The sequence below is a fragment of the Prinia subflava genome, chromosome 14 (assembly GCF_021018805.1).
Source record: "Prinia subflava isolate CZ2003 ecotype Zambia chromosome 14, Cam_Psub_1.2, whole genome shotgun sequence".
In the NCBI taxonomy this organism is placed as follows: domain Eukaryota; kingdom Metazoa; phylum Chordata; class Aves; order Passeriformes; family Cisticolidae; genus Prinia; species Prinia subflava.
Genome location: NC_086260.1, coordinates 6,829,026 through 6,855,341, shown reverse-complemented (window position 1 = coordinate 6,855,341; position 26,316 = coordinate 6,829,026). Strand labels below are relative to the sequence as shown.

The following is a 26,316-nucleotide window of genomic DNA, read 5'->3' as shown; positions in this document are numbered from 1 at the left end:
TCTTCTCCCAAAAGATGAACTGCTAGGCCTTGGCCAGTAGATGACAAGTGTCGAGAGCTTTAAGCTGGTAAACAAAGTGGTAAGGCTGAACAGGACAGCTTGGCAAAGCAAAAAGCCTTGGATGTTTTGGAAATGAGATTGAAGGAACCTGAAAAGGTTCCTATTAAAGCAAGATCAGAATGGGGGGGTGAGTTTTCCAGACTGAAAGGACATTGCACTTGTGAGCACATGCTTCTGGGGCCAGTCACCTCCTAAAGAAAAGGAGGACACACGAGGGCAAAACCAGTGCTGGTGTTGTGTGGGAGTGATTCATGTGGCCCCAGGCCAGTCTTGAATGCACTGAAGCAGCACTGCACTCCACAGCAGGCAGCTCCAGATGCTCCCAAAACAAAGGAGCATCTTCACATCTGCTTGTTGAGGTTTTTCTCAGCCCCAACCTACAAATTGCAAAAGTCTGCAGCAAGAAATAAAATGAGTCCAAGAGAAATGATTAGTACAATTAGACAGGGAGTTTTGAAATGTACCTTTAAACTAATATTAATTATGTCTTGGGGTTTTTTTAAAGTTATGGCTATATAGACGTTACACTTGGCTCCTGTGCTATCTTACTGCTGTTGTAACCCTGGTAGCAGGAAATTGTGGAGCACCAAAAGGAAAACCCAAAGAAACCTTTTTCACAAGGTGGCTGCTTCTCATTTCTGCTGGAATCACTTTCTTAGTTAGTTCTGGACCTGGATTAATTTACCCTTTCCAAAGGGGGAAGTGAGAAAAAGCATAAAAGTGTACTAATCACTAGACACTACCTGAGTAATCTGGTGCAGTGATGCTTTTGCATGGCTGGGAGACAGGATCCCTGGAGAAAGCCCCTGTGGTGCCTGTGCAGGGTGGTTGTGTCAGGAGTGTGAGGAGGCTGAGCCATTCCCATCTGAGCTTCTGCTCTGAGCTCATGTCACTGGGGTGCAGTAACCACTGCAGGGTCCTCCCAATACTGACATAATTGATCCCAAACCTGGCTCCACCATCTCTCCTGGAACAGGAGATAAGATAGATGCTTTTCCATCCACAATTACACTGATTCATTAAAGTTTCCTGCAACCCACGCCGATGACCCTGTAGTCACCCTTTAATTTAGAAATTAACCTGAAGTCTAAATCCTAATACCTTCAACAGTGTTTCCTGGAGCTTTGCCACACTCTTCTACAGATCCTGCCAGACTCTTCCATGCCTAATCTGATATTTAAAAAAATGTTTCAAATATTCACCTGAGTTTTTTTCTCATTTTGACCTGATTCTAGTTTTATCACAAAACGTTCCTTCCTTCCTCATGTTTTAAGGCACAAATCATTCTTCTGGATACCTCTATATGCATTTTGAAAGTTTTACAAGTTCAAATACGGAATCAATTTCTCTGGCCCTACAGTAGCAGTTTTTCTCTAGCATTAGGAGCTGTGCTTGATACACAGTCTATTGCAAATTTGGCACACATTAAGAGGTTCATTAACTTGACCCTCACCCAGGCAATGATTCTTTGAGGGGTGGAAAAAAAATTCAGCATCTTGGGATTATTTGTTACTCTCACAGTCCATCACCCTTTCAGATTAGATTTGTCACTCATCCAAGTGCCCTGAAGCAATATGTTTTGTTTGTAATAAGAGTCCTAGTGAAGGTCCTATTTGTTTATTATTTTCTGTGATCCCAGCATCATGTACTTTGTTTTTTCTTGGGTTTACTTTGATGATAAGTGATTGAATAGTACACCTACTCTGTACAGAGTTGTTACTGGTATTCACTATTTTAAGATGCTTTTTCATCAGTCATCCTAGAAGCAAGTATTGTTTTTTGCTTAACTTACTGAGTCTGCATGGAAGGTTTTCGGCTACATAATTATTCGTATCATAACTTGATGTTTTTACTTGCAACTGGCAGAGTTGCACTGAAATATTTGGGCCTCTTCAACTAGAGATTTAAATGAACCTTTGCATCTCAGAAGTGCTCTCATGATGATGTGCTGGGAGAGGTACTCTGTGCTGATGCCATCACCTGCTCTCTGTGGTTGTGCCCTGTCCTGGCCAGGGGAGGAATGCTGTGCCAGACACTGGCTGTGGGTGATGCTGATGGGGTCTGTGGCTCGTGGGAGTCCCATGAGCAGAGATGTTCTGGATGGGTCTGCAGGGCAATGGGAAAGGAGAACCATCTCAATGCAAGCCCCTAAGTGTGCTGCCTGTTAAGTCTTGAGGCAGAGCCTGGACTAAAATCTCTTTGCCTGTAGCTTTTGGAGGTGCTTTAACCCAAGCTTACATACACAATATATCCCCAAGTTAAATGTGTGAAAACTACTTGGAAACAGTTGGCCTGGAGGATGACATTGTTAAATTTTAAACAGTCTCACCTAAGCCAGTGGTGTTAGGAGCACTGCAGGTGTTAGGAGCACTGAGCCACAGTTACCAGAAGGACAGAGTGGGATTTCCTGGTGGTGCTAACTTGAGACCCCGATGAAAATGTCTTTGCACATCTTTGTATCATAGCAGTGAGCAAAACAAATGTTTTCCATTTTATTCTAAATCACCTATTAGTATCTTTTCAGTGTGCTAGCAAAGCTGTCTCTTCAAGTGATTCTTCCTTCTGAAGGAAAAGGAAATTGTTTTATGGGAGCTTTTCATTCACTTCAAGCATCTCATTTGAATAAAGACTTTCCCATTGAGCACCCTTGAAAGCGTTCACCTCATCTGCATGTGATGGGTAGTCTAGTCTTCCATTTGAAATATGACAGCCAGATCTAAATTGCCTACTTAGAAGCTACAAATTATAATTAAGGAGAAAGCATCTAACTTTTTGAGCTTTGCATCTATCTTTCTTTGGAAAAGGCTCCTGCTAATGTTAACACATTTCTGTGCCAGTGTGTACTGTCCTTCTATTTTTTGTCATCCATTTGTAGTAAATCTTGCTTCAGAATTCAGTGAGAAACATTCTGGCTGAAAGATTATAAATGTCTGTGATGGCTGGGAGACTGAGAGCTGCTGATAAATAGAAATTCTTTCAACTAAGTAGTTGCCTGCAGTGCTGACTTCAGGCAACTGTGGTGAGCTCTGCTCCCAGACTTTTTGGGACATTGGAGATAGGAAGGAATAAAAACACAGAGTCAGTGAAACTCCTTAAGGTTTGTGTTTATTTTGGATGTCTTTATCTTACAGAAGATGCCCCTTCTGCAAAACCAAACTGTGGCCGCATAAACCTCCTGTGTGTAGACAGGAGCAAAAGCAAGCCAGCAGGAGTTGTGCACTGGCTTCAGGTGTAACCTGTGCCAAAATGTGGATTTCCCAGGTGGATTTGGCAGAGCTCCTGGGAAGCTGAGAGGTGCTGGTTAAACTTTGCATGACCTATTCCAGCTTAATGAAGGGATAAATCTCCACCCTGGAACTTCTTAGAACAAAACTCAGTGCTTTTGGGAAGCAGATTTTGCACAAGCAGAAGTTGCAGAGACGATTGGATGGAGTTTAGAAGACCACAAGCTGTGTCACAGTGGTCCCTTCTGGATCTGCAATAGGTTGGTCTGTGAAAGCTGCATTAGTTTAGTCCCTTTTCTTGCCAAACTGTGACAGCCTCATCTAGCACTACAGATCTGGGGTTAACAGCTCAACTGATGAGGAAAAGTGTTCAATAATACATCAGCTAAGCTGGAGATTTTCACCAATATCCCTGTTATATAAACTGGCTATGTAGGATGGGCACTGAAGGCTCAGTCAGGGCTTTAATTTTCTTCCACAACTGTTTCAAACTCTGATCTCAGAAGTGCTTTTTATACCGATTTTTGACCCCTTAATGAATAATTTGCCTAACCAGAACTTCCACATTTTAAATACTGTTAGTGGAAAGTGGAAATTGTGTTAATGAGGAAGATAAAGTTGCATCCTGCTGAGTAAATTCAGGAAGTCCTTCAAGTTACAAATATCTCTGATTGTGATGCCTTCACAAAGTATCTTCATATTTAATGTGACTTAATGAGGCAAATTGAAGCATTAAGATATATTTTTAACTAGGAAATAGACCTTTTTTTCTCAGTTGGGATTTTTACATTCTGGTAATTTATAAGACTAACCAGAAAATCGCAGCTCAGTTTTTGAAAATCTTCTATCTTTTCTTTTTCCCAATGGAAAGCCAGCTAAAAGATTTTATGCCATTGTGACGTGAATGCAAGAACTTTGTGATCTATTTAAAGTATGGCTGCAGCACTTCCCTGGCAGTGAAGGCATCAGAGACCTTGGTCAAGTCTCTGTACTGAAGCAAGTCTGGAAGCAATCTGAACACGGAGCTTGCAAAGCTAAACTGAGCATTGATCAATGAGCTGTTGGTTTAGTTAGAGCTGTTGCTCTTAGATGATCTCCTGGGCTGGGGAAAAGGTGATCCAGGTCTGCAGAAGAAGTACTTTTCTTTGCAGCTTTGAATGAACACTGTTTGTAATAGGAAAGAATATTTCACATTTTTATAACTGGCTCTAGTGATGAGAGAGTGCATCCCATAATTCAGAGCCATGATGTGATTTTTGCTTGCTTGTGCATGGTCACAGACTAGTGAAGTAATTGAAAACTGCAAATCAGTGTTCTCCAATGTCCACAAGTCTTCAAGGACCACACTGACTCGGAAATATTGTCTTTAGACAAAGGGAACAGTAGAATGGGAGAAAATGGGCTTTTTTACGTGGACAGCTGTGGTCTGCAGTAACAGCTGTCCGTGAGTACAATGTACAATGTGATTCCTATTGTCAGAGTTTGATGGAATTATTGCTGGTTTGATTAAAATGGATAAAAACAAGAATGACTTCGTGACTCCTCTAGTTTTGAGGGCCTCCTCCTGACCCCAGTTACAGTCTTCAAAATGTCTCCCACTTTGTAGAAATCTTCAAGATTGGCAAAAAATGGTTGTTACTGCCAGTTGCACTCTTAGAACTGTGGATAAAGGCAAGTGTGTGCCCTTTTCTCACAAGAGAGGGACCAGAGATGCTTCTAGTGACCCTTTGTTCCTGCATGAGATCAATAGAAAACCACCTGAAATCTGATAAAACCACATCTTCAGTTTCTCTTTGAGGCTGACCCTGTGCATGTGGTCCTCATCACGACTGTGTTGTTGAAGCAAGAGATCAGCCACCACCCCCATAATTTCATGGCTTGGCCTCTGGGTCACTCTGTTTCGTAAACAGGCAAGAAGGTGCAGCCCAAGGGCAGCAAAGCCTCTGCTCGTTCCTGGCACTGGTGTGTTGGGCTGTGAACAGCAATTCAGTGCTTGAGGAGGTCAGAGCAGGAAGATTTGTAAAACCATGAAGTCTCCAGTTAATTGCATGACCAAGGGCAAGCTCATGGGTTCAGGCAGTATTTTTGTGATGCGGCAGCAGCTCTGCAGACAAGATGACTTCTCCAGATGTTAAGGTCATCTCAGTTGCTGTTATCAGTGTTTTCCTGCTTCTACTCTGTAGTTTTTAGTCCCTTAAAACTCAAAATAAACACATCCTTGAATGCTGAAGTGGGGCCATAGAGGAGGCTTGTCTTGCTTCACCCCTTTTCAGACTGGTCAGGTCTTGTCTCCTTGTCTGTGTATAAACATTGCAAGAGCACAGAGCTCATGGGCACACAGCTGGAGGGGGAAGGAAAGTGGTAGAAACTTTCTGGTGATGGTGTCTGCTGCAGATAAGGGAGAACACTTTCTTAAAACTTCGTTAAATTGCAGAGCTTTTCTTTTGGCACTCAAAAATTGGATTTTTTTTTTTTGTGAAATTGGATGGTCCAGTTGATCCAGATTGGCTGATTTTTCTTCACAGAGGCTATATTTTATGCTTAAAACTGTTTAGTGCCAGAAAAGTTCTTCATTAATTCTTTAGGCCAAATTTGTTCTTAAAGTGGAAGTTGATTTTGAATTTGTTAATATATGCAGCTTTTTCAGAATTTGAATTTTTAATATATATTCATGAATAGTCTCTGTGGTATTGTGCAGTGATGGTGTTTTATCTGTGCCTGCCACAAAGGCTTTTCCTAAAAGTCAGACTTTAGGCAAGTTCCCTTGCAGTTTTATTTTTGCACATTTTCATGCTGTCAGTACAGAAGCAATGAAAGCAGCCAACCTTTGTCTTTGCCTTGTTTGGCATTTGATCCCATACCCTGGATGGCACAAGGTGGCCCAGCTGGGGGACAATCAAACACATGCCATTCCCCTTCTCCCTGCTCCAAAATGGGCATTTGCTGTGCAGGGAGATTTCCCCAGGACTGTAGGGAATGGGATGCATGGGATGTCTTTGTTCTCCTCTCACTCCTGGATTCTATGTTAATTTATTTGTCGGGAGATAAACGCAATGTTTTTCATTCAGTAAACTCTGGAGAGGATGTGCATCCATCCCCATGCAGCACAGCCCCACTCAGTGCCTGTCCTACCTGGATTCACACCTCTGGACTATTCAAGGTGTGAAGGTGCTGCCAATTTGTCTGCAGCTCCATCAGCAGACCCACAAGTCTGCTTGGCTCCTGCCTGGCACAATGCTCAGCCTGTGCTGGAGCCCAACAGCTCCCTGAGGAAAGGATTTGTCACATCCTTCCAAATGTACATACTGTGACTGGGAGTTTCATTGGACTCATCCCATAAAACTCTACAGAGAACTTAATTTGATTGCTTTAAGTACGTTAGGACAATATACTTGACAAAATTATAGTTAAATACAAAGTAATATTGAAATACAACACAAATGAGTAAATGTTGCTGCATCTTCTGGAATTGCTTTTGTAATTATATCAGTTGGTCTGGGGGGTGAAATTGCTGCTTTCAGGGTCTGTAGATCTGGATGAAAATGTGTGTGAACACTGCTTGTGACAGGGTGAAGCATTTATGCTTTCAGGTGGTTCTGGCTGAACACCAGGTGATGCCCAAGAATTTGGAATACTTTTATGTGGCGTTCATAGCCCATTTGATGGTGGAAGGGAAGGTGAACAGGAGGTGGTGTGAGCAGCTGCAGAATGTGTTGATCGCAGGATCAGCAGTCCCACATTGCTCCACGCAGAAACACAGCCCAGGGATTTGACACATCCACTTCTCAGAAATGGTCTTATTATATTCAATGACTTTTTTTAGGCCTTTTCTTTATGATTTCTACTGCTCATGTTTTATTTGTAGATGTTCTTTCTCCAAGTGAAAGCTTTTGTTTGGCTCTGACAGGAGCTTCTTAGTTTGGAAGCTGTTTCCTGTGTCTGTCCAGAGGAGAGGACAGCAGGAGGGACATAAGAGCTATGGGTTCAGCTAGGATGTCATGATGGGACCAGGTAACATTGGATAGTTATTTATGTGGCGATGCAAATGTATGCCAGTGGCATTTCCAAGTCCTGTAGTTTGCCTTGTTCCGTGAACTTGATGACTTTTTTAAAAGATAATTAAGGGTTACCATTCTTCAGAGATAGTAGCAAAGTTCAGAGACTAGAAAGCAGTTTGTCCCAAGAAAATAGCTCTGTGGAGGGAAATCAGAGTATAATGCCACCAGTCTGTACCACAAAGAATGTAAGTTCCCAGTCTGGGTAGATATTTGGGCTGTAAAGACTGGTGGAGCATGTCTTTGAACACTGTGCTCTGCTTGCACAGCATGTGTTCCTGAGAAGAGCTGTGAAATTATCTTGGGAGATAAATCTGGGTCTTGGATAAAGGCTTGGAAGTGGGGTTGGGATCACCCACTCAGCTTTCCGAGCACTCTGGCAGTGTGTGTTCTATAATGAGCCTTTTTTGTTGGCTTTTTGGTGCTACGATGGAGTAGTAGGGTTTGCATTCCTGCTACGTGCACAGTCTGGGGAGCCTCATTCCCACGGCTGGCATGAGTCCAGATGTTTCTTCCCCCAGGAATGTTGTGCAGGCTGTTTTCCAAGAGCTTTGTGCATGCAGTCACTGGGAGTGGGTCCTGCAGGGGGGTCTCAAGCTGGGGGTATGGCACCAGTGCCTTTTCCCCACCACTGGTGTTGTCCCTGTTCAATGCCTTCAGACCCTGTCCTCAGAAGGGTTGTATAGCTTCTCTGCCCAGAGGCCTGAGCACCTCAGGGGGTCTCAGACTCACTGTCTTAACAGGAGAAATGAAATGAGGGGTGAGGCAAAGGGACCCATCTGGTGCCCACCTCTGGGAAGGCATCGTGGTGAACCTGCTCTGAGCTGCCTGCACTGGGGGAATTGTCCCTGTCCCAGTGCAGCACACAGTGTGGTGTGCTGGGACAGCAGCTGTGCCTGGCAGCTTGTCCTGAGAAACCTGTACTGTAGGAAAATAGTGCTGGCCAAACATCTGCAGCACAGCTATGTGCTAGTGAGGGCTGGGACCCTGGTGAGCTCAGAAATTGGAAGTATTAGGAGGGAAATATTTTATATTATTTTTACTGGAAATAAACCAGAAAGGAGTGCAGGTTGCTACAGCTTTCCTGGTTAGCTTCCCAGCAGCACCTTCTGGGTTTTTTTTTTTTGGTCTTGCTGCTCTGGACATAGATTTGGATGGATATAAGTCACTTAGGTCAGCTGTGAGAAAGGGGAGATCTTTAGGATGTTCAAATATCCAGGATAGGAGCTAGGAATAAATGTTTGCAAGATGGTATATGTATTTGTGTGAAATGACTGGTAGTGTTGAATAATCCTAGAGTGATGTGGGCTTTGGAATTCATTATTTTGTAATAAATGGAGAGATTTTATGGAGCGGATAGAAGTTCAAAGTGAAGTATTTTCAAATACTCTTTGATCAGCCAACTCTAGTCTTTCTTCCTCTGGAAAGGAAAGAAACAAAAGACCAGGCTTGGATTGCTGAGTCAGATGGTGAATTTTAATTTTGGTTTCTGTCTCCAGAGAAAAACGAACCGATTTTTTAGGGGCAGGCATGTGGTGGAAACGAATGTGCAGCTGCTCTGTAGGGGGGGAGGGTACTGAAGGCACCTTTGGGTGCTGGGGAGTCTGGAAGGGTGTTGTTTTTTGGGGCAGCTGGTAAAGTGAGGTGTGGAAAACTGCTGGGATAGTTAGGAAGGATGGATAAGCATCTCAGTTTTGAAAGGCTGTGGTATGTGCAGGCAGCACTGAGATGTGCATCATGGCAGATGGGCAATAAAAAGGTAAGGGATGGGAATATATGAGTAAATGGTAATTTCTTCATCTTGGGAAAAGAGCTGTGAGAGCAGCTTGGGGTGAGAAACAGTCTTGTCATTGTTAGCAAAAGGGTAGAAACCTGTGATTTTACCAGAATAGCACAGGTGCAAAAGGGCCAGGGAATAGTCACCTCCATGACAGCTGCTGTCCTGCCGAGGGGCAAACCCCATCTCATCCCCACAGTTGTCCAGGGCTTGAATAACATCTCAGCTATTTGACTTTGAAGGGCTGGAGAAAACTTCAGCATTAATGGCTTCAAGGTGTTCAAGTGTGGTATTAACAGGCTGTCTGCTGAGCCTTCAGCAGCCCCTGGATGCCTGAGTACAAAGATTCAGATCCTATGGGGATTGCTGGATAATGGTTTTAATGCTGCAGGGTCCCCCCAGTCAGAAGTTTGTCATTGCAGAGCAGATCTGGGGAGAGGAGGAGGATGGAAAACTGCAGAGCTCACTCCATCCCTCCTCCTGAAGATTGGAAGGAAGCCTGTTCTTTGCTGTGTGAGCAGCCTTGCAGATGGCAGGATTTAACACCAAACATTCAGGAATGCCCAGCATTGGGGGAAGTGTTCTTTGCAGTGAGAAGAACAAGGAAGAGTGTTGGAAGAGTCAATGGACCCCAATTTCCTTAAAGAAAAGACTTTTTATTTGCAGGCAGATTTCTGCCTTGACTATTACAGATAGTAAAGTGTTTTTCTTAATGTAGGTAAAATCTCTAGAGGACTTTTACAGAAGTGATGAGCTCTGCTCTGTGAGGAAAGGCTCCCATTTATTTCTATTCTTCCACTAAACCTACAAAAAATCCATATTTGGCACCTCAAAAAGGTACATTTGCCCAGGGACTGGCTGGCTGGCTGGAGGCACCGGTGTCAAAACACACCAGCAGAGTCCTCTGAAATGAGGGAAATCCAGTGTTTTCAGGGCTACGTAGAAGAAATGCCTTTACTCTGTATCCTATGGAAAGGAAGATGTAAACCCTTGTCATGTTTTTGTGCCTCAACAGAGCAGTTTGATTTGCTGAGGGGCTCTGTGCATGTCAGCATTTCACTGCTGTATTTTGAAATTTCATTTTCCCCTCATTTTGGAGATTATCAGCCAAGATAAACATTTCCCAAGAAACCCCTCCACAAGCACTACTGCAGTAACTCATTTCTAGAGATGTATTTCTCTCAGGGATTTGCAGACAGTAAAGACAATTGACAGTTTGACTACCAGAAACAAGTAGGGGGGAAACACAGCCCAATGAAAAGATAATAGATCTCTGGGTTTTTGCAAGCACGTGTGTGGGTGTTGCAGATTTTGTTCCAGCATGTTGTAGACAGGTTGGAGGGTGGATTACAAGATGCTATTTTCAGAAAATAGGACAACCTACCAAAACAGAATGCTTTTTTATGCCTGTTTTTCACTAGATCCTAGTAAAGGAATGGAGAAACACTAACCCTCATTGAGAATTTTTGGAGGCAGAACTTTATCTGTTATTTATTAATCCACACATTGATCTAAGCCCAGGAGGGGAAATCTATGCTGGTTCATCAATAATATTTGTGCACATTTTTGTGTTAATTGCATGTTCTCTTGGCTTCAAGTCTAAGCCCTGTGTGCATTGTTGGGGGATGAATCAGACAATTAGATCACTCACCCTTCTGCTTGGGCACTTCTGTGTGCTGGAGGAGTGAGGCAGATCTTTGGGGCAGTTGGCTCTGACATTTTCATGCTCAAGGATCATCAAGGGAACTAAGCTGCTCAAAAAAATGGTGAGCTAGGGTTAAAGGAAAGCTGTGGCTTGAATATTGTACAGGGGAAGTTCAGGAAGAAAAGGCAACTTCACATTCACATGGGGAGAGCACAACTTTTGCTCCCCCATGCACACGTAACAGCTGTAGCTTTGTTCACTGTGTCTGCCTTCATGTATTGTTTTGAGAGCAATAAAAAGGGTAATTAGCATCTGAAAACGTAACTGCTCTTCGCTATTGTGGAATAATGTAAAAATCCCTTTTTTTCACTGTAAAACATTCCTGCCCTCTTTTGATCTTGTCAAGCTAGACAATGCAGCTGTCTTGTCATCATATTTCCCACAGCAATGGAAAGTTTGCCAAGTGGTGGAAGAAACCTCAGAAGCCCTTAATTACTGTGACTTCATCAGAGAAACTTGACTGCTTTTGGTGGACTTGCTTCAGATTGAAGTGAATTTGAGGGAATTTGGGCCTGACCATGGCAGTTGTTGTTAACAAAGGGGATGCTGCTGGTAACAATGGGCAGTGAGGATGACCTTCGTGCAGCTCTGCTGAGTGTGGGGATGTAAGGTCACATTCCAAAGTCAGCAGCTTTATTTCTGAATTAATAGCAATGCCCAGAGCAGTACACAGCAAAAAAAAAAAAAAACCTGGAAGAACTTACAGGGGGAAAGGTTTGCCTAATTAAGTAAATTCATTACTGTTATGTTCCTTATTTGCATTGCCCATCAGTCAGTGAAAATAATTCCTGTTAATGCAGCCTAAAAAATGTTAACAAAGTGCCAAGGGTGTTATTGCAAAGGGTCACTCTTGGGGCTCCTGATTTTGTTTAGCAAGTGGAGGTCAGAGGTGGAATGGAGGGGTGGTGCTGGAAATTGGAAAAGCAGCAGAAGGAAAACACTGGCCAAGGGTGACTTGAAGGAAAAGTTGGGGTGTAAACAAAGAGAGATAAGAGAAGATGAAAGAAGAGTAAGTAAGAGGTAGTAAGAGACAGAACAGGTAGAATTGCATCAAAAGTGGGAGGCAGAGGCAATTAATGTTTTGTGAGTCATCACCAAACCATCCTGCCCCTCGAAGGGCTGACTCAGCAACATCAGTGGGGGGAAAAAAAAGTTTTCTCTTGAAGATGCCATTCCAGATCAAAAAGATTTCTATTAGTGAAACTGGATCTTCTGTCACTGATCCTCCCCTGCCTTAAAGAAACTTTTCAGATGTATCATGTAAAGCCAGCATCCACCCTACCCACCGCAGGGCTTGGCTCCCTCACTTCTCTTCCCTGTCACAGCTCCTCTTCCCAGGTCTGAATCATGGTCTATTTTGGGGCCCTTTGCACAACAGAGATCTCGGTTGTTTTGACAGAGGTGAGGTGGCCACAAGAGGCACCAATTACTGCACATCCTCATAGAGGCCAAGGAAATCTAAAAAGAAAAGTAAGTGAATAAAAATAACTTGATGGAAGAAGGTTTCTGTGATCTCGTATCCCTGACAGGTGCCTGGCCACAAAAGCACTGCTGGGAAAGTACAAGTGTGGTGTTAATGTATGAACACTTTTTTCTGGCTTATGATTCAGAACTATGGTGCAGTCAAGCAAACAGAGAATAGAAAAGGAAAATGATCTAGTTGCTTTATCGTGTTTTTTATAAAGGCTGGTGGTTGTTGATGATGAGACTGGGATGTGTTGACAGTGGACAGTCAGAGGGGCAGGGGTGGGCAGCAACTCCAAGTCTTGATAGAAATTTTCCCTAAGTTATTTCCTCTTTGGTATGCAGGAGTTTGAGATGCTGCTTGCAACACTACGTGTTGTCCAGTCTGAGTTTCAGGGCTCCTGGGGAGGGGAAGAAAACACTACTTCTTTCTGAAAGAAAACTCTTTTTCTTCTTTCTGAAGAAAACAAAGACATGTTGTACACAACAAAATGCATGCAGAATTGCCTTGTTTTTATTTTTCTTTTCCCCAAAGCACTTGGATTGTATTTAATGTAACTCAGCCCAATTTCACAGTGCTTGTGCAAGTGGTGTGAGGGGCCATGGTAGCAAGACCACAGAGCTCCCCTCACTGCAGCAAAGCCTGGCTTTTGCTGGGCTCAGCTGGAGAAACAGATCCCACATCCTGCAGCAAGACCCTAAAACAGCAGCTGTGCTACCTGAGTGTGGCCCTTCAAACACAGCAAATGTCATGAGTTACTGAAGAACCAGAACTTTGGAGGTTTGGACCAACAACAACAACCAGCCAAAGCAAACCCTCCTGGCCTTGAGTTGCAAAGTCTTGGCTGACAAGGAGACCCTTGGTCTGCTGGGGTGAAAGCAGACAGTGGTGCCCACCTCTGGCTCTGCACACCATTGCTGGTGTCCTTCCTGCCCGAGACTGAAACTTGTGGGCTGGGGGGGATGTGAAACCTGGCTCGAACCTGGCCTTGAGCCCCAGCGAGGACTGTGAGGACAGCCTCTGGCTGCACAGCACTGCATTCCCTGGGGAAGGAGGGATGGCCCACCTTTCCTACTGATCCAGAGCCCCACAGAGCCTTCCACAGTTTTCAAGGTGCTTTGAAACATGGTTTTGTTCTATTTCAATACAGCACCCAAGCAGCTTGTCGTGGTTTGACACTGGCCCAACACCAGGTACCCACAAAAGCTGTTTGTTCACCCTCCCCTGCCACAGCTGGGCAGAAGAAAGAGAAAAAAAATAACAAAAGGTTCATGAGTTGAGATAGGGACTGGGAGAAAACACTCCAAGGGCAAAACAGGCTCAATGTAAGTTGCAAAGTGAATTTATTACTATCAAAATCAGATGAGGATAATGAGAAGTAAAATAAGCCCTTAAAACACCTTTTACCTCCCAGCCCCTCCCTCCTTCCCACTGACAGCATAGGGAGCCAGGGCACGGGTTTTTGGACTGTTCATCCCTGAGGTTTCCTTCCACTGCTCAGGGAGAGGAGTCCTTCCCCTGTGAGGCCCTGGGGTTCCAATCTCACGAGCAGCAGTCCTCCCAAAACTGCTGCAAACGTGAGTCCCTCCCAGGGGCACACAGCCCTTCCAAAACTGCTGTGCCCTGGGTCACCCTTCCATGGGGTGCAGCCCTCCAAGGACAGGCTGCTCCAGCCTGGCAGCAGGGCCCCCTCCCTCCTCTGGGTCTCCCACTGGGTCACAGCCTCCTCCTGCACCCACTGCTCCAGCCTGGGCACCTCCCCAGGGGCTGTGGGTGGATCTCTGCATCCCTGTGGATCCCCAGGGGCTTTGGGTGGATCTCTGCATCCCTGTGGATCCCCAGGGGCTGTGGGTGGATCTCTGCATCCCTGTGGATCCCCATGGGCTGCAGGGGCACAGCTGCTTCACCATGGTCTCACCATGGCCTGCAGGGGAACCTCAGCTCCTGGATCACCTCCTTCCCTTCCTTCTCCACTGACCTTGGTGTCTCCTGCACATGTTCCCACCTCCTCCTCTCTCTGGCTAGAAAAAAACCTGTGTGCCCTTTGTTTTGATCTTCTTCTTCAATCTGCTATCACAGGGGCATTATCAGCCTCTCTCATTGGCCCAGCCTTGGCCAGCAGCGTGTCCATGCTCAGAGCCATCAGGGACTGGCTCTGCTGGACATGGTGGGAGCTTCCAGCAGCTTCTCACAGAAGCCACCTCTATGGCCCCCCACTACCAAAAACCAGGCTGTGCAAAACCAACACACAGCTGTAAAAGGAAAGCAGAGAAAGCTTCCTTTATAGACCATGCAAATCATGCATTTCAAATCTTTCCATTGTCGTGGTGATGGTTAAAATAATACCACTTTCTCTCTAGACTGCAAAATTTGCATGACAGGCACTAGGAAACCTTACTTCTCCTTTTATCCCCCAATTTTAGAAAAGAACAATAAACCCTGATTAAAAGTGTGTGTGTGGTGATGCCAGGAAACAGTGAAGTCAGGAAACCAATCATGAGCATTAGGATCTCTCTCAAGTGTTCAGATTTCATCAGGCTTTGCTGGCTTTACACTGGAAAGGTGATTCAGCCACTGCTCATCTCTGCAATCTGGGCGGACTTGGGTTTCGCTTTCATCCCACCACTACTACAATGACTGGGAATAAAATCTCTGAGGCAAATAACTGGCGTTGTTCATCAACCACTGATGAAAAGGTTCTTCCTACATATATGGGTACATTTAATCAGGACTAGCAAAAGCAAAAAGTCATCCAGGCCTCCAATGTTCATTATCCCATCTTCTGTGATTTCTGCTGTGAATACTTTGTTTTGCTCTGGAGAACTAACTTTTTATTTAGCCAAATACAGTTATGGCTGCTGCTGCCATTGGCTTGCTGTGGCAAACATTAATTGTCCTTGAGCAGAGGAATGTCTCCCAGAAGGCCTAATCCGTTCTCAGCAGATCATCAGTTCTTTAGTTGCTGCTGGCTTCGTCCCCTCCACTCACCCTGTGTAGAGCAGAACATGATCCCTTATTGGGCTCCACGTCCCCACTGATGTGAATCTGGGGAACTGCCAAAATCACCCCTCCATGTATCCTCTTTCTTTTTCTGATTCAGAAATTAAAATTATTACAGAGAAAAAGGCTCTCACAGGAGCTTCCAGATAGAACTATAAATCTATTAGCTCAGTCGCTGATGAACGAAATGTGGGTATAAAGTTAGGGCTTAGGTTGCTTAAACCAGGGCATGCAGACTTTTTCTTTGATCCAAGTTGTGTATTTCTGCTGCAGCTTGATTTTAAAAGGCTTTAGTGTAGAAGCACTGTGTGGCTTGCATCCCTATGGGCTAACAGCCACAGGTAGCTCTGCACTAGACAATTTTCTGCAAGGAATTTGTGAATGTCCAAGCATGGGTATCCCATGGGCTTAGTACTGAGGATAAGACCTGTTTTCTGCTGCTGCCTGGATTGTAAGAATTTGAGAATCCAACTGTTTCTCATGTTATCCTTTTTTCAGTTGTTGCCATGGCAAAACCCCAGAGAGGACAAGGGAGGGTTGTACCAAACCACTGGAACATAAACTTTTCTCTGGAATTGATTAAAAAATGTGTTCATGTGCTCAGGCTCACCTTGGCACTCACAGGGAAGTAACCTCACATGTACAAGCAGCTCTGAGGAGCACAGCCCACAGCTGCCAGTTATTCACAGGGGTCAATGTGCATCAGGAATGAAACAGAGCAAATGTATTCATCTTTATTCAGATGACAGTTTCCATTTTCTGTACTTCACCTGCTGCTCTATGGGATGTTTTCCAGGTTGCATCAAGTGAATTTTGAGGCTCCCACTTGTGAAGGCAAGCGCCGGGAAACGCTCGCCTTGATAGGGGACTTCTCCTCTTCGGCGGAGTTCTTCGTCACCATCGCGGTCTTCGCCTTCCTCTACTCACTGGCTGCCACTGTGGTTTATATCTTCTTCCAGAACAAGTACCGTGAAAACAACAGAGGGCCTTTAATTGTAAGTGTTTACAGCATTTGCAGTGTTTTTAGGCATAGGTCTTCACCTTGCTTTTTCGGTTGTTGAGGATTTTGGCATGATTTGGGAGATCCAGGTGTTCTGCTGCCCAAAGCATCTCTGCGTTCATCTGCTTTTTTATCATAATGGTGACTTAATATTTTATCACCAGAGGTAATAGAGGCTGTATGCAGGAGGAGTGTAGTCCCACATATACTCATGAAATTCTGTGCTTCTCTCCCATTGCCCATAGTGACGATGATCACACAAATAATGAACTGAGTGGTAGCAGGATAGGGATCTCAGCCCTATGTCTGTGATAGCAGAGCTTCATTGATGGGGAAAAAGGGAAGAGGAGATCTTAGGCATTGTCCTAGCAGACAGATGAAACCATGCCCCTGATCAAAGCCTAGTCAGGGAGATTGCTTATTGCTAATTATTGCAGAGTTAAGCCAAATTATTTTGCTTTGGAGAATTACGTGGCTGATTTCCTGGCATGGCACTGAGCTCCCAGCATGTTTGTGTCTCCACACTGGTTTATGAACCTTCCAGTTATCATCGTCTGCACCCATCATGCTGCAGCTGTTCATGAATTTATTTTTCTTTTTACTGATTTATGAAGGCTTGTGATAAAAAGCAAATGCTGCTGTGCATATATTTTCTCCTAAATTGAGACTGTAAAGCCAGTGAGGGCTGTTTTGGTCCAGGTGTCTGTTGTCTGTCAGTGCACCCCATGGTCCTGCTGGGCTGCCAAGAACAGGGTGCTGACCCTCACCTGAATTTGGGTCAAGTCTCTCCATCTTTGGGCTGTAGAGTTGCAGCACAGTCTCCCTTCCATGGACAGCCCTCTCCCTCATGACTGCAAGGAGAAAGATACTAAGGGAGAGAAAATACTTCAGAGAAGTCCTAGTGTGAAAGTGGGGAGAGTTTATCAAGGACCCATGTAAGGGAAAAATCAGTTCTGTATTTCAGAAAATTCTAAAGTTTATGACTGACAGAAACCAGACATTTTGCTGAGACTTAAGTTGCTAAAAGCCACCAGTAAAGAAATATCAGGATTATATAACAGGGAAAAAAATAAATTGCTGGTGCAGAAATACTGAAGCTATTAAAGGAAGTAACTACAATAACAGCTAGCAAAAGATTAAACTGTAGGAAAGTAAACTCAGCATCTTGAAAGTCTGAGGGAAAGATTTTCCTGCTGCAGGGAGATGTGAACTGGTTTTTTGAGTTTGTGTAATTCAAAACTGATGAATTATTACAAAAAAAAAGTTTTCCTTCCATATCAAAGTAAGTTAATCCTCTTGATTTGGGGGTTCTTGGGTGCCATGGTTTGACACTGGCCAAATGCCAGGCACCCACAAGAGTCACTTGCTTACACTCTTCTGCTACAGTTGGACAGAGAAGAGAGAAAAAAAAAAAGAATTAATGAAGGATTCATGAGTTGAGATAAGGACTAGGAAAAAAACACTCTGAGGGCAAAACAGGTTGAAATTTAAAGGTATAAAGTAAATCTATTATTAACAGAGACAGAGGAGGGTAATGAGAAGTAAAGTATGTCTTTAAAACACCTTTTTGCCCCTCCAGTCTCTCCCTCCTTCCCACTGACAGCCCAGGGAGACAGGGCATGAGGGTTTTGGTCAGTTTGTCACTCGAGATCTCTTTCTGTTTCCTCAGGGAGAGGAGTGTTTTTTCTGCTATGCCGTGGGTCCCTCCCATGGGCAAAATGTCCTCTGAAAACTGCTGTGACGTGGGTCACTCTTGCACAGGGTGCAGTCCTTGAAGGATGGGCTGCTCTGGTTTGGAAGCAGGGGCCCTCTCTCTCTATTTGGGTCTCCCACTGGATCACAGCTTTCTCTGGCATCCACCCACTCCAGTAGTATTAATATGTCACCTTATGATGTGGCCACTTGCCTTTGTCCAGGACTTTCCTGAAGCAGCTGCTGCAGTCGTGTCTGTCACAGGATGCATGGCAAAATCCACTACAGCATTAACGTCACATTGACTTAATTTGCTCTGTGTAATAGATTGTAATTGAATCTACAGGTTAAATTTAACTAGTGTCTGTTACTAAAGCCTCTGTTTGCAATTTCCAACTATTTAAACCAAGGCTATATGACCTTATTTTTTCAGAAAATAACAACGCTTCTGAGTTTGGTCCTACAGTAAAAGCAGCTCCTGCTGGTGAGTGGTTCTGGGGATGGCTGAGGATTATGGTCAGGTTATGCCTGACAGGAGTCCCATCCTCCCCAACCAAATGCTCCTGCAACTCCTGTGCATTGCAAGCTCTGTTGTATTAGGTATTTTTAGAAAAAAAATAACCTTTTTTGCCTGGAGCACATCCTTGCTGGTGTTCCTGTACACTGTCCAGTGCAGTGATTGCAGCACCACAGCCTGGCTGAGGACAAGTCTGAGTCCCTCTGTGCAGTAGTGTTGTAGAGAAATTGCAGAGCCCCAGCCACGGAAAAGGCTGGCAGCTGTAGCCAGGAGGATTTCAGTGGTCAAGGAAAAAGAAAACTTGGAGTGAAAACCAGCTTCTCAGGGCTGCAGTGCTCACCTAAGGGATGTCACGAGCTCTGTGAAGGAGGCAGGCAATGTATCCTCCAGCTCCAGGCAGATGCTGCTCTGAACTGACGTGTATCAGATCAGATGTGTGAGTATGTCTCATCCCTGAGATTGTTCCTTCCAAAGAAAAGTGCAGCAGAAATCTGTGGTGCAGCACGTGTTGGTGCAGGAGGCAGGGCAGCCCTCGTTCTGTTTCATCAGCAGGCAGGATCAGTGCATCAGGCACCTTATCCAGACTACCAATTCTCTCTTAGTGAAGAGTTTGAAGATGATAGTTTCATCCATCCTTGCCTCTGCTGCAGTGCCCAATCACAATTTCATAGTTTAAACCATTCCTGTTTTAAGCTTTGTACTTGGCTTCATATTTTCTCAGTCTGGGATGACATCTGCCTTTAAGCAGCACCCTCTCAGAGCTGCCTTTTCTCCTGACAAATTTTAGGGATTTGAAAAATGAGTATGACAGGAGAAGTCGAGAGAGGAAATAACCCCTTTCACTTGAAATTTTATAATATTTTTTCAATAAGTCCCTGCGCAGGCAGTCGGAACACCATCAATGCATTACCAAATTGCAGAAGCCTGACTGGATACAGAAGATATGATTATAAGGAATTTAAAGACCATTAAATCACAAGAAACTTGCAGGGAAAATTTCAGTCACAAATGTTTCAAGATTACTTTGTTTATACAGATACAGGGAAATGAACTGCATGTGCTGAGATCTCAGCAAAGCATCACTTTAACTGTGAAAAAATATTTTAGCGTTCAGTGTGGAGTGAGGCATGATAGCAAGGAAATATTTCCAGTGGGAGAAGCAGTTAACTCCTTCCCTATCTGTTTGAGTGGCAGTGGTGTGTTTATTCACTTTGCAGTAAGCCATTTCTGTTGCTAATATTCCCATCTCAGGTTTTGGGGATAGAAGTCTTTGTTTTGGTGGCACAGGGCCCTGGTTGTGGTACTCATCCATTCCCACAGGGCTGGCAGCAGTGAGTCCTTGCACTGTGTGCCCCCTGCTTCCCTTGCTGGCTCCCTGAGGGATCATCTGAGGGTGTTCGTACAGATGGATGAACTAAGAGAGGACCCTGGATTCCCAGTTTCTGAAGGAACAAGGAGCAGGTTACCAGGGATTCAGTGCCTCACAGAAACGTGCTGTGTGTTTCTGAGCTCTGCAAACCACTGCTCTGATTTTCATCCCATTGCAAACTCCCACATGGTGCACGTGTGCAGCGAGGAGCTGGGGTCTCACCTTGGTGGGTACAACAAGGGCAAGGCAACTTCTCAAGTGACTGATTAGTGCTCAAGAGTCAGAAACTTCTGAAAGAAATTAATTGGAGATGGTGACTTAGATGTTAAAGAATGTGATGTACAAAATGGCACCAGTTTTCAGTACAACCCCATCTCTCAGACCAAACCAACCTAAGCTGGTTTCCACTTGTTTAAAACCACATACCTGGGGAGGCACTGCTGGTTTGTGATGAGAGCAGAGATGAGCTGTACCCTGGGACTGCCAGCCCAGTGTTGATCTCTGCTTCAGGTCTGTACCTTGGAGCTTCTTGCAAGCAAAGAGTAACCAACCTAGTTGTGCTGGAATTTTAGGGGATCAGGGATAGGATGCTTCCATATGTCTCTCAGAAAAGAAAGAATAGTCACAGTCAATGTGTATCAGTCCTCATCACTGAGGTTTCTTACTTTTCCTATGGTTTCTTTACCCCATATGTGCTCCATTTAAAATCCACATGCTGACAGCCCTATGTGCCTTCAGGTTTGTCTCTGGGAAGTTACAGCTTGGCCATGAGAAACCGCATGCATTAATGTATAAATGTAAATCACTTTATTAATATTCCAGTCAATTAATATAAAAGCATAAAATTATTCAGCCAAGAAAGGTAACTGATATAGCCCTGAAAAGAGATACTTCAATTTTATAGTGATTACTTGATAATCTTATTCTTATGGTTCACAAAGATGCTTATATCTTAAGAAGATGAGATCTTTCCTTTGCATCTGGAGTCCCATGAATAATCACATTATGCAGAAAGACATTTGGTTCCTTACATATGTTGCAGATCTAGTGAGCTAAGTACACCCTGGTCTGCTCTTTGAACACCTCTTTGATTAAACATGTTGTACTTCCTCACCAGTGTCCAGTTGTCTCAAAAATAGACAGGAAAAGAATGAAGAGCCATATATAAAAACAAAGACTGAATCCTTTACAGTTGAAAAATGAAATTAGGAAGAACCTTAATGTTTCTTTTATTTCAAAGAGTTGTGCTCAAGCCAGGCTCAAACACGAGCCAGGGTGACCTTGCTGTACATGCTGGTGGCCTCCCAAAAGGCTCTGCACTTCCCTGCCAGAAGTGAGCTTGCAAGGCCTTACACTATTGCAAGAAGCATGTAATTCTTTCAAAGCTTCATTCGGCAGCAAATCTGGGGTGGGACCTCGTTCAAACCAAAAAAGAGCTAAAATGCCACTGTGGGAAGGCGTTTGCTGCCTGCAGCAATCTGCTGTTGGCCGCTTTCCCGGCTGGGACCAGGGCTCTGGCTCTGGCTGGGGTAGTTCTAGAATTTTTAGGATGGTTGTGACTGTGAAACAAATCCTCTGAGTGGTTTGCCTCTGCTGGGTAAAGAAACCTCCCCCTGCTGCTGCGTGGCTGGCCATGGAACCTGTTGGCAGTGCTAGACAGGCTCTGACTAGGAGGGTTTATGGACCTCAGCGTTTGAGGAGTTGCTCCCTCAGAGGCTGTAAATGCGTGAGAGGGTTTTCACAAATGGAAAGGTTTTGCAGCATGAGCCCTGCATGGAAGCCAGTTACAAGGCAGCAGCTGCAGCTCTGTGAGAGAGGAGGGATGCCAGGAGCACTCTGGCCAGGCCAGAGCTGAGGTTTTGCCTGTTTTCAGCCGTGACAGCCCAAGACCATCCTGCCAGCCTTGGCTGGGAGGGAGAGCAGGGCACAGAGGGCACGCAGGGACATGATGTGTCACAGCCTTCAGGGGCTGATGAAGCCACTGACCAGCTTGGAGCAGATGAAACACGTCCCCTTTCTGAGTGAATGAGGACCTTCTGCAGAGGCTCTTGGTGGGATGAGGTTGTGCCAGACACTGGACAGTCCAAAACTGTGCTCAGGGGGCTTAAGTGACTGTAAGTGACTGCCCCTTTCAAAAAGGGGCATTTTTCAGAAGCTAGTAAGTAGCTTGATGCAAGGAGAACTATTTCAATTATTGTGAAAAGGCATTCACAGTTCTATTCTAAAATGTATAATATCTAAAATTGTTCCAAGTAGGCATTTTTGGCGAACTCAGTAATAACAAGTTTCAACTTGAAAAAGGCAGCAAGTTGATTTTTTTTTTTTTGGCACATATTTCAGGATCTTAAAAAGTCCCTCCTTGTATATTCAGAGTATTTTAAATTTTGGTTTTTTCCTTTCTTTACATGTTCTTATTTTCCTTCTTTCCCAAAGGCATCTGTAGGCAGAGCAAAGTATCTCAGCTGAGATTTGAGAGAGAAATTTGGCAATTAGGAGTGTAGTGTAATCGTAAAACAATATACACTGAAGAGACCTGTAGACACCACTTCAAGGGACCAACTACAAAAAATTACTTTGTTCCAAAGGAAAAAAAAAAGACTCACCCATGCTATAGGGATATTAAACATTGAAATGCAAGATTTGTTTTAGTGTGCAGGCACTCTGGCCTTAATTACCAAGGAGAAATTCCCCAGATAGACATTAAGCCACAGAACAGCTTAGCTTGAAATTCACTTTTATTTTCAGCATGTCATTATCTTGTAACTCTTGTTCCACCCAGAGCTGTGAAAATGTTCACAGAGCCAGAGCCAGAAATGAAAACCCACTTGAAAACAAGAGAGGTTCAAGTTCCAGCCAAAGCCGAAGGTTCACAAAGATTCCAAATAAATAGGAAGATTCAAGTTCACTCTAGTCATAGAATCATACATTTTGCTTCTTGCATTGTACAGAGGAGGCAGAAAAAGTCCTCCAAGAGCCTGAGTCTGGCCATGTAGCCTTGATTAGGACACCTACTGAAACAGTCCCAGTGTTCCATTAGCCTTTCTGTCCTGTCTCCTTGGCCAGCTGGTGGGCAGGCTCCATGGTTTCCTCTTTGAGTCCCTCTGTGCCATCTTTCACTTCTGGTTCAGTGTGTTTCCTGCACCCAGACTGACTCTGCAGTTTTTGGGAGTTCCTCTATACAGGAGCTGATCCTGGAACCCCTGGAGCTGGAACCCTTTCCCCAAGGCTCTGACCTTCTCTGAAGTAGGAGAGTTTGTAGCAGAGAGGGCAGGGTTTTAGACTTTTTGAACACCCTGGCACATGGGAGCAGAGGAAGTCAGGAGAAGGCTGGAGCATGGGGTGTGATGGGGAAGACAAGACCTGAGAAATAATATTAAATACTTAATGCCTCTAGGGCCATCCCCTCAACTGCACAGTGCCATGGGATGTTCTAGAAGGACTTACAGCTTTGGGCTGTACCAGTCAGTCAGACTGAGGGGCTCAAGCAGATGCAGTAATTTGTGCAATGAGCCTCACCAACATGGGATCAGGGCCTATGAGCTCAACAGCAGGTCTGTACCCCTGCTGCTGTCACCTGCTTCAAGAACTTTGCTCACTTTTAAAATTTCTCTCTTTTTAGCAAGTTTGATCTCCTGTGTTGCATTAGTTTTAGTCAGTTTGTCTCTGTTTGCATCAAATTTCTACCTGCTGTTATGCATTTCTTTAATTGGCACTGCCAGTGCACATATTACAGAGCTGGATTTAGTTTACTCCGAGTGTGGTGGCATTGGGTTGCTTGTCATTTGAAAAATACATTCCCCAAAATTCTGCTGTGTCCCCATCTCTTGTGTCAGTCCAAAACTGCATGGGGGCTTGGCATCTGGGTTGATAACATGTCAAACCTCACAGCAAATAAAGAGCATCTCCCATCATCATCCACAGCTCAGCAGACATCTCTTGTTTCTACCAGCTGGAATTTTTAGGAAACGTTTGCAACTGAACTGTTGCCTCTAGGAATCTGTTTCTCATTCACTGCTAAGACATATGAGATACAGTAATTTCTTTTGCTGGAAATCTCCCTGAGAAGAATTACTCTGGGCTATATGGCTCTGCCCACACGGAGTGGTGTTACGGGAGTTGTCAGCTCCTGGGCTTCACGCTCTTCAAGGGAGCCCATTTGGACAGCATGAAGGAGGTCAGAGGAACTCAGAGCTCGGTGGCAGACATGGGCCTGCAGAGAACAAATTGTTAAAAGAGAAGGATGTATCCTTTGGGAAAGCATCCAAGCACAGTTAATTTAATCCCATCTGCGTCAGTGGAGACATCCTTTGTTCATGGCTCGCTTGCGCGGCGGCTTTATCGACTGGTGCCTCTTCCGTCATGACGGAGGCTCTCACCCGCCTCCCCTGTGGTGCCACGGGGAGCTCCTTCCCCAAATGTCAGGTGTGCTTGTAGATGAGAATGGTGTTTCCTAGGGACTGCTTATTTCTTTGAGAAGCAACCTGAAACACTGGGTTCTTAATGAGTGTTTTCCCTTCCTTCCATGCACACCTTTCTTTTCCAAGGGGGAAGGGGAAGCAGCCCCATGGGAGGTGGGATATCAAGACGCAGCGATGCAGTTAGTGGTATGTTAGACTTTGGCACCTCTGCCATCTGTTGTGGGCTGACAGATGGGATGAAATATGACAGCAGAAAGGCTCTTCTGTTTTAGCAAGACACAAGAAAGCTTGAAAAATCACACCTCCTCCCTCCTTTCCCCCCAAACCCACACAACAACAGTGTCACTTGGCCACTTGTTCTGGCTAAGACAGGGAGAAGTTTATGCCTGTGCATGCTCCCGAGAGCCTTTCGAGGGGAAAGTGAGCAGAGTGGATCAGAGCAGAGCTGCTGGAACCTGGAGGGACCACCCCACCTTCTCCCCTCTTATCACCTGGATGGGAATTAGAAACCAGTGCTTTACCGGGCCAGGAGGGAGTCTCTGCTTGGCAAGTCTTGTGTTTACTTGCTCACTCATGGTAATTAGTGGCTGCATGGCTTATGCAGCAGGACATTTGGCCTTACCTGTGGCTGGTGAGAAAACTCCTCATCTGGTACCTGAGAATTAGCCAATTTCAGGTTTTCCCAAAGACAGAAACACTTCCTATTGGAAACCCACCCTGACTGTCTGTAGGAGTACTCAGGGCAAGACCCAGCCCACAGGAGGGCCCAGCTTCTTTACAGGCATGTGTATTTTGTAATTCATCCCAATGCATCAGCCTGGTGCTGTGAACAGCCACATTTTCAAGTCAGTTCAGCATCCTGGGTACCAGCCACATGTTTGTGAGAATCTTGCCTCAAAGCCAGAGGTGCAAATGTCAGCCAAGGGGCTCTGCCCCATTAGGCATGTCAGGCACTTCTGAAAATTAGCTCTGCGGGTGGTGACAGTAAGACAACCTTCCACCAAGTAACAAGCTCTTGGTATTTCTCTCCTCTGACACAAGCTTTCAGTTTTCTGGTGACTTTTAATATTTTTTCCTTTCCAATGGACACACCAGTATAATGCTTCTAACTAATTTGTCTTTTAGGATTTCATTGTGACAGTGGTCTTCTCATTCTTGTGGCTAGTGAGCTCATCTGCTTGGGCTAAAGGACTGTCAGATGTAAAGGTTGCAACTGACCCTGATGAAGTGCTGCTGCTGATGTCTGCCTGCAAACAGCAGTCCAACAAATGCTTGCCTGTTCGCAGCCCTGTTATGTCAAGCCTCAACACCTCGGTTGTAAGTGACTTTGATTGCTGCTGTTCACCCTTACCTTGAAATGTATTTTCATCTTTTACCCGTGTATTGACCTGAATTGACTGGTGTAAACCAGGTAGCTGATTTAATTGGGAGTCTTGCTGCAGGGAAAGGCAGGCTGTAACTCACAGCAGCTCTGCCGTGGAGCAGCAGCAGGATGAGTATGCAGGGTTGGGATGGGGAGAAGGCAAAGTGTCTGTCCAAGAGCATTGGTTGCCCCTCTGCTTTTAACTTACTCACTGCAACTGTTTTGCAAAGGGGTCTGTGTGCTCCTTTAGGAAGGAAAGGTTTTCCCTTACAGATTTCTCTAAAAATCCTCAAAAAAACAACATAGAATTGGACTTCAGCTTGTTAAAAAAAAGCAAACACAAAAAAATCCCTCTAGGCCACCTGACCAATTAAGATCTCTCTTTTTAATTAGTTTCTTTCAATTTTATCTTTCCACAACTTCTTTAAACTAGATTATGTTTTCAAACAAAAAAAAAAAATTGGTCTAAAAACTCAACCTTTTTTTGGCAACAAAAAGCAAAGCAGACACTTTGTGAGCTACACACCTAAGAGAGGTGAATTTGGTAGTTTTCTTCAAAGCTGAGAAAAATTTCCAGTGGGTTTTGGGAGAATCATAGAATCACTTGGGTTGGAAAAGATCTCTAAGATTATAGATTCCAGCCACTAAGCCAGCACTGCCAAGTCCAGCAC

At 44.6% G+C, this 26,316-nt stretch overlaps 1 protein-coding gene across 1 annotated transcript in view; it reads left to right on the top strand.

Moving 5' to 3' along the window:
* The window catches only part of SYNPR (synaptoporin), a 105,313-nt gene that overhangs the window by 76,919 nt on the left and 2,078 nt on the right, over positions 1–26,316 (top strand). The window contains exons 4-5 of the mRNA XM_063411705.1: positions 16,083–16,281; positions 25,408–25,599. Of these exons, the coding sequence (XP_063267775.1) occupies positions 16,083–16,281; positions 25,408–25,599 (391 nt within the window). The remainder of the gene's footprint in view (positions 1–16,082; positions 16,282–25,407; positions 25,600–26,316) is intronic.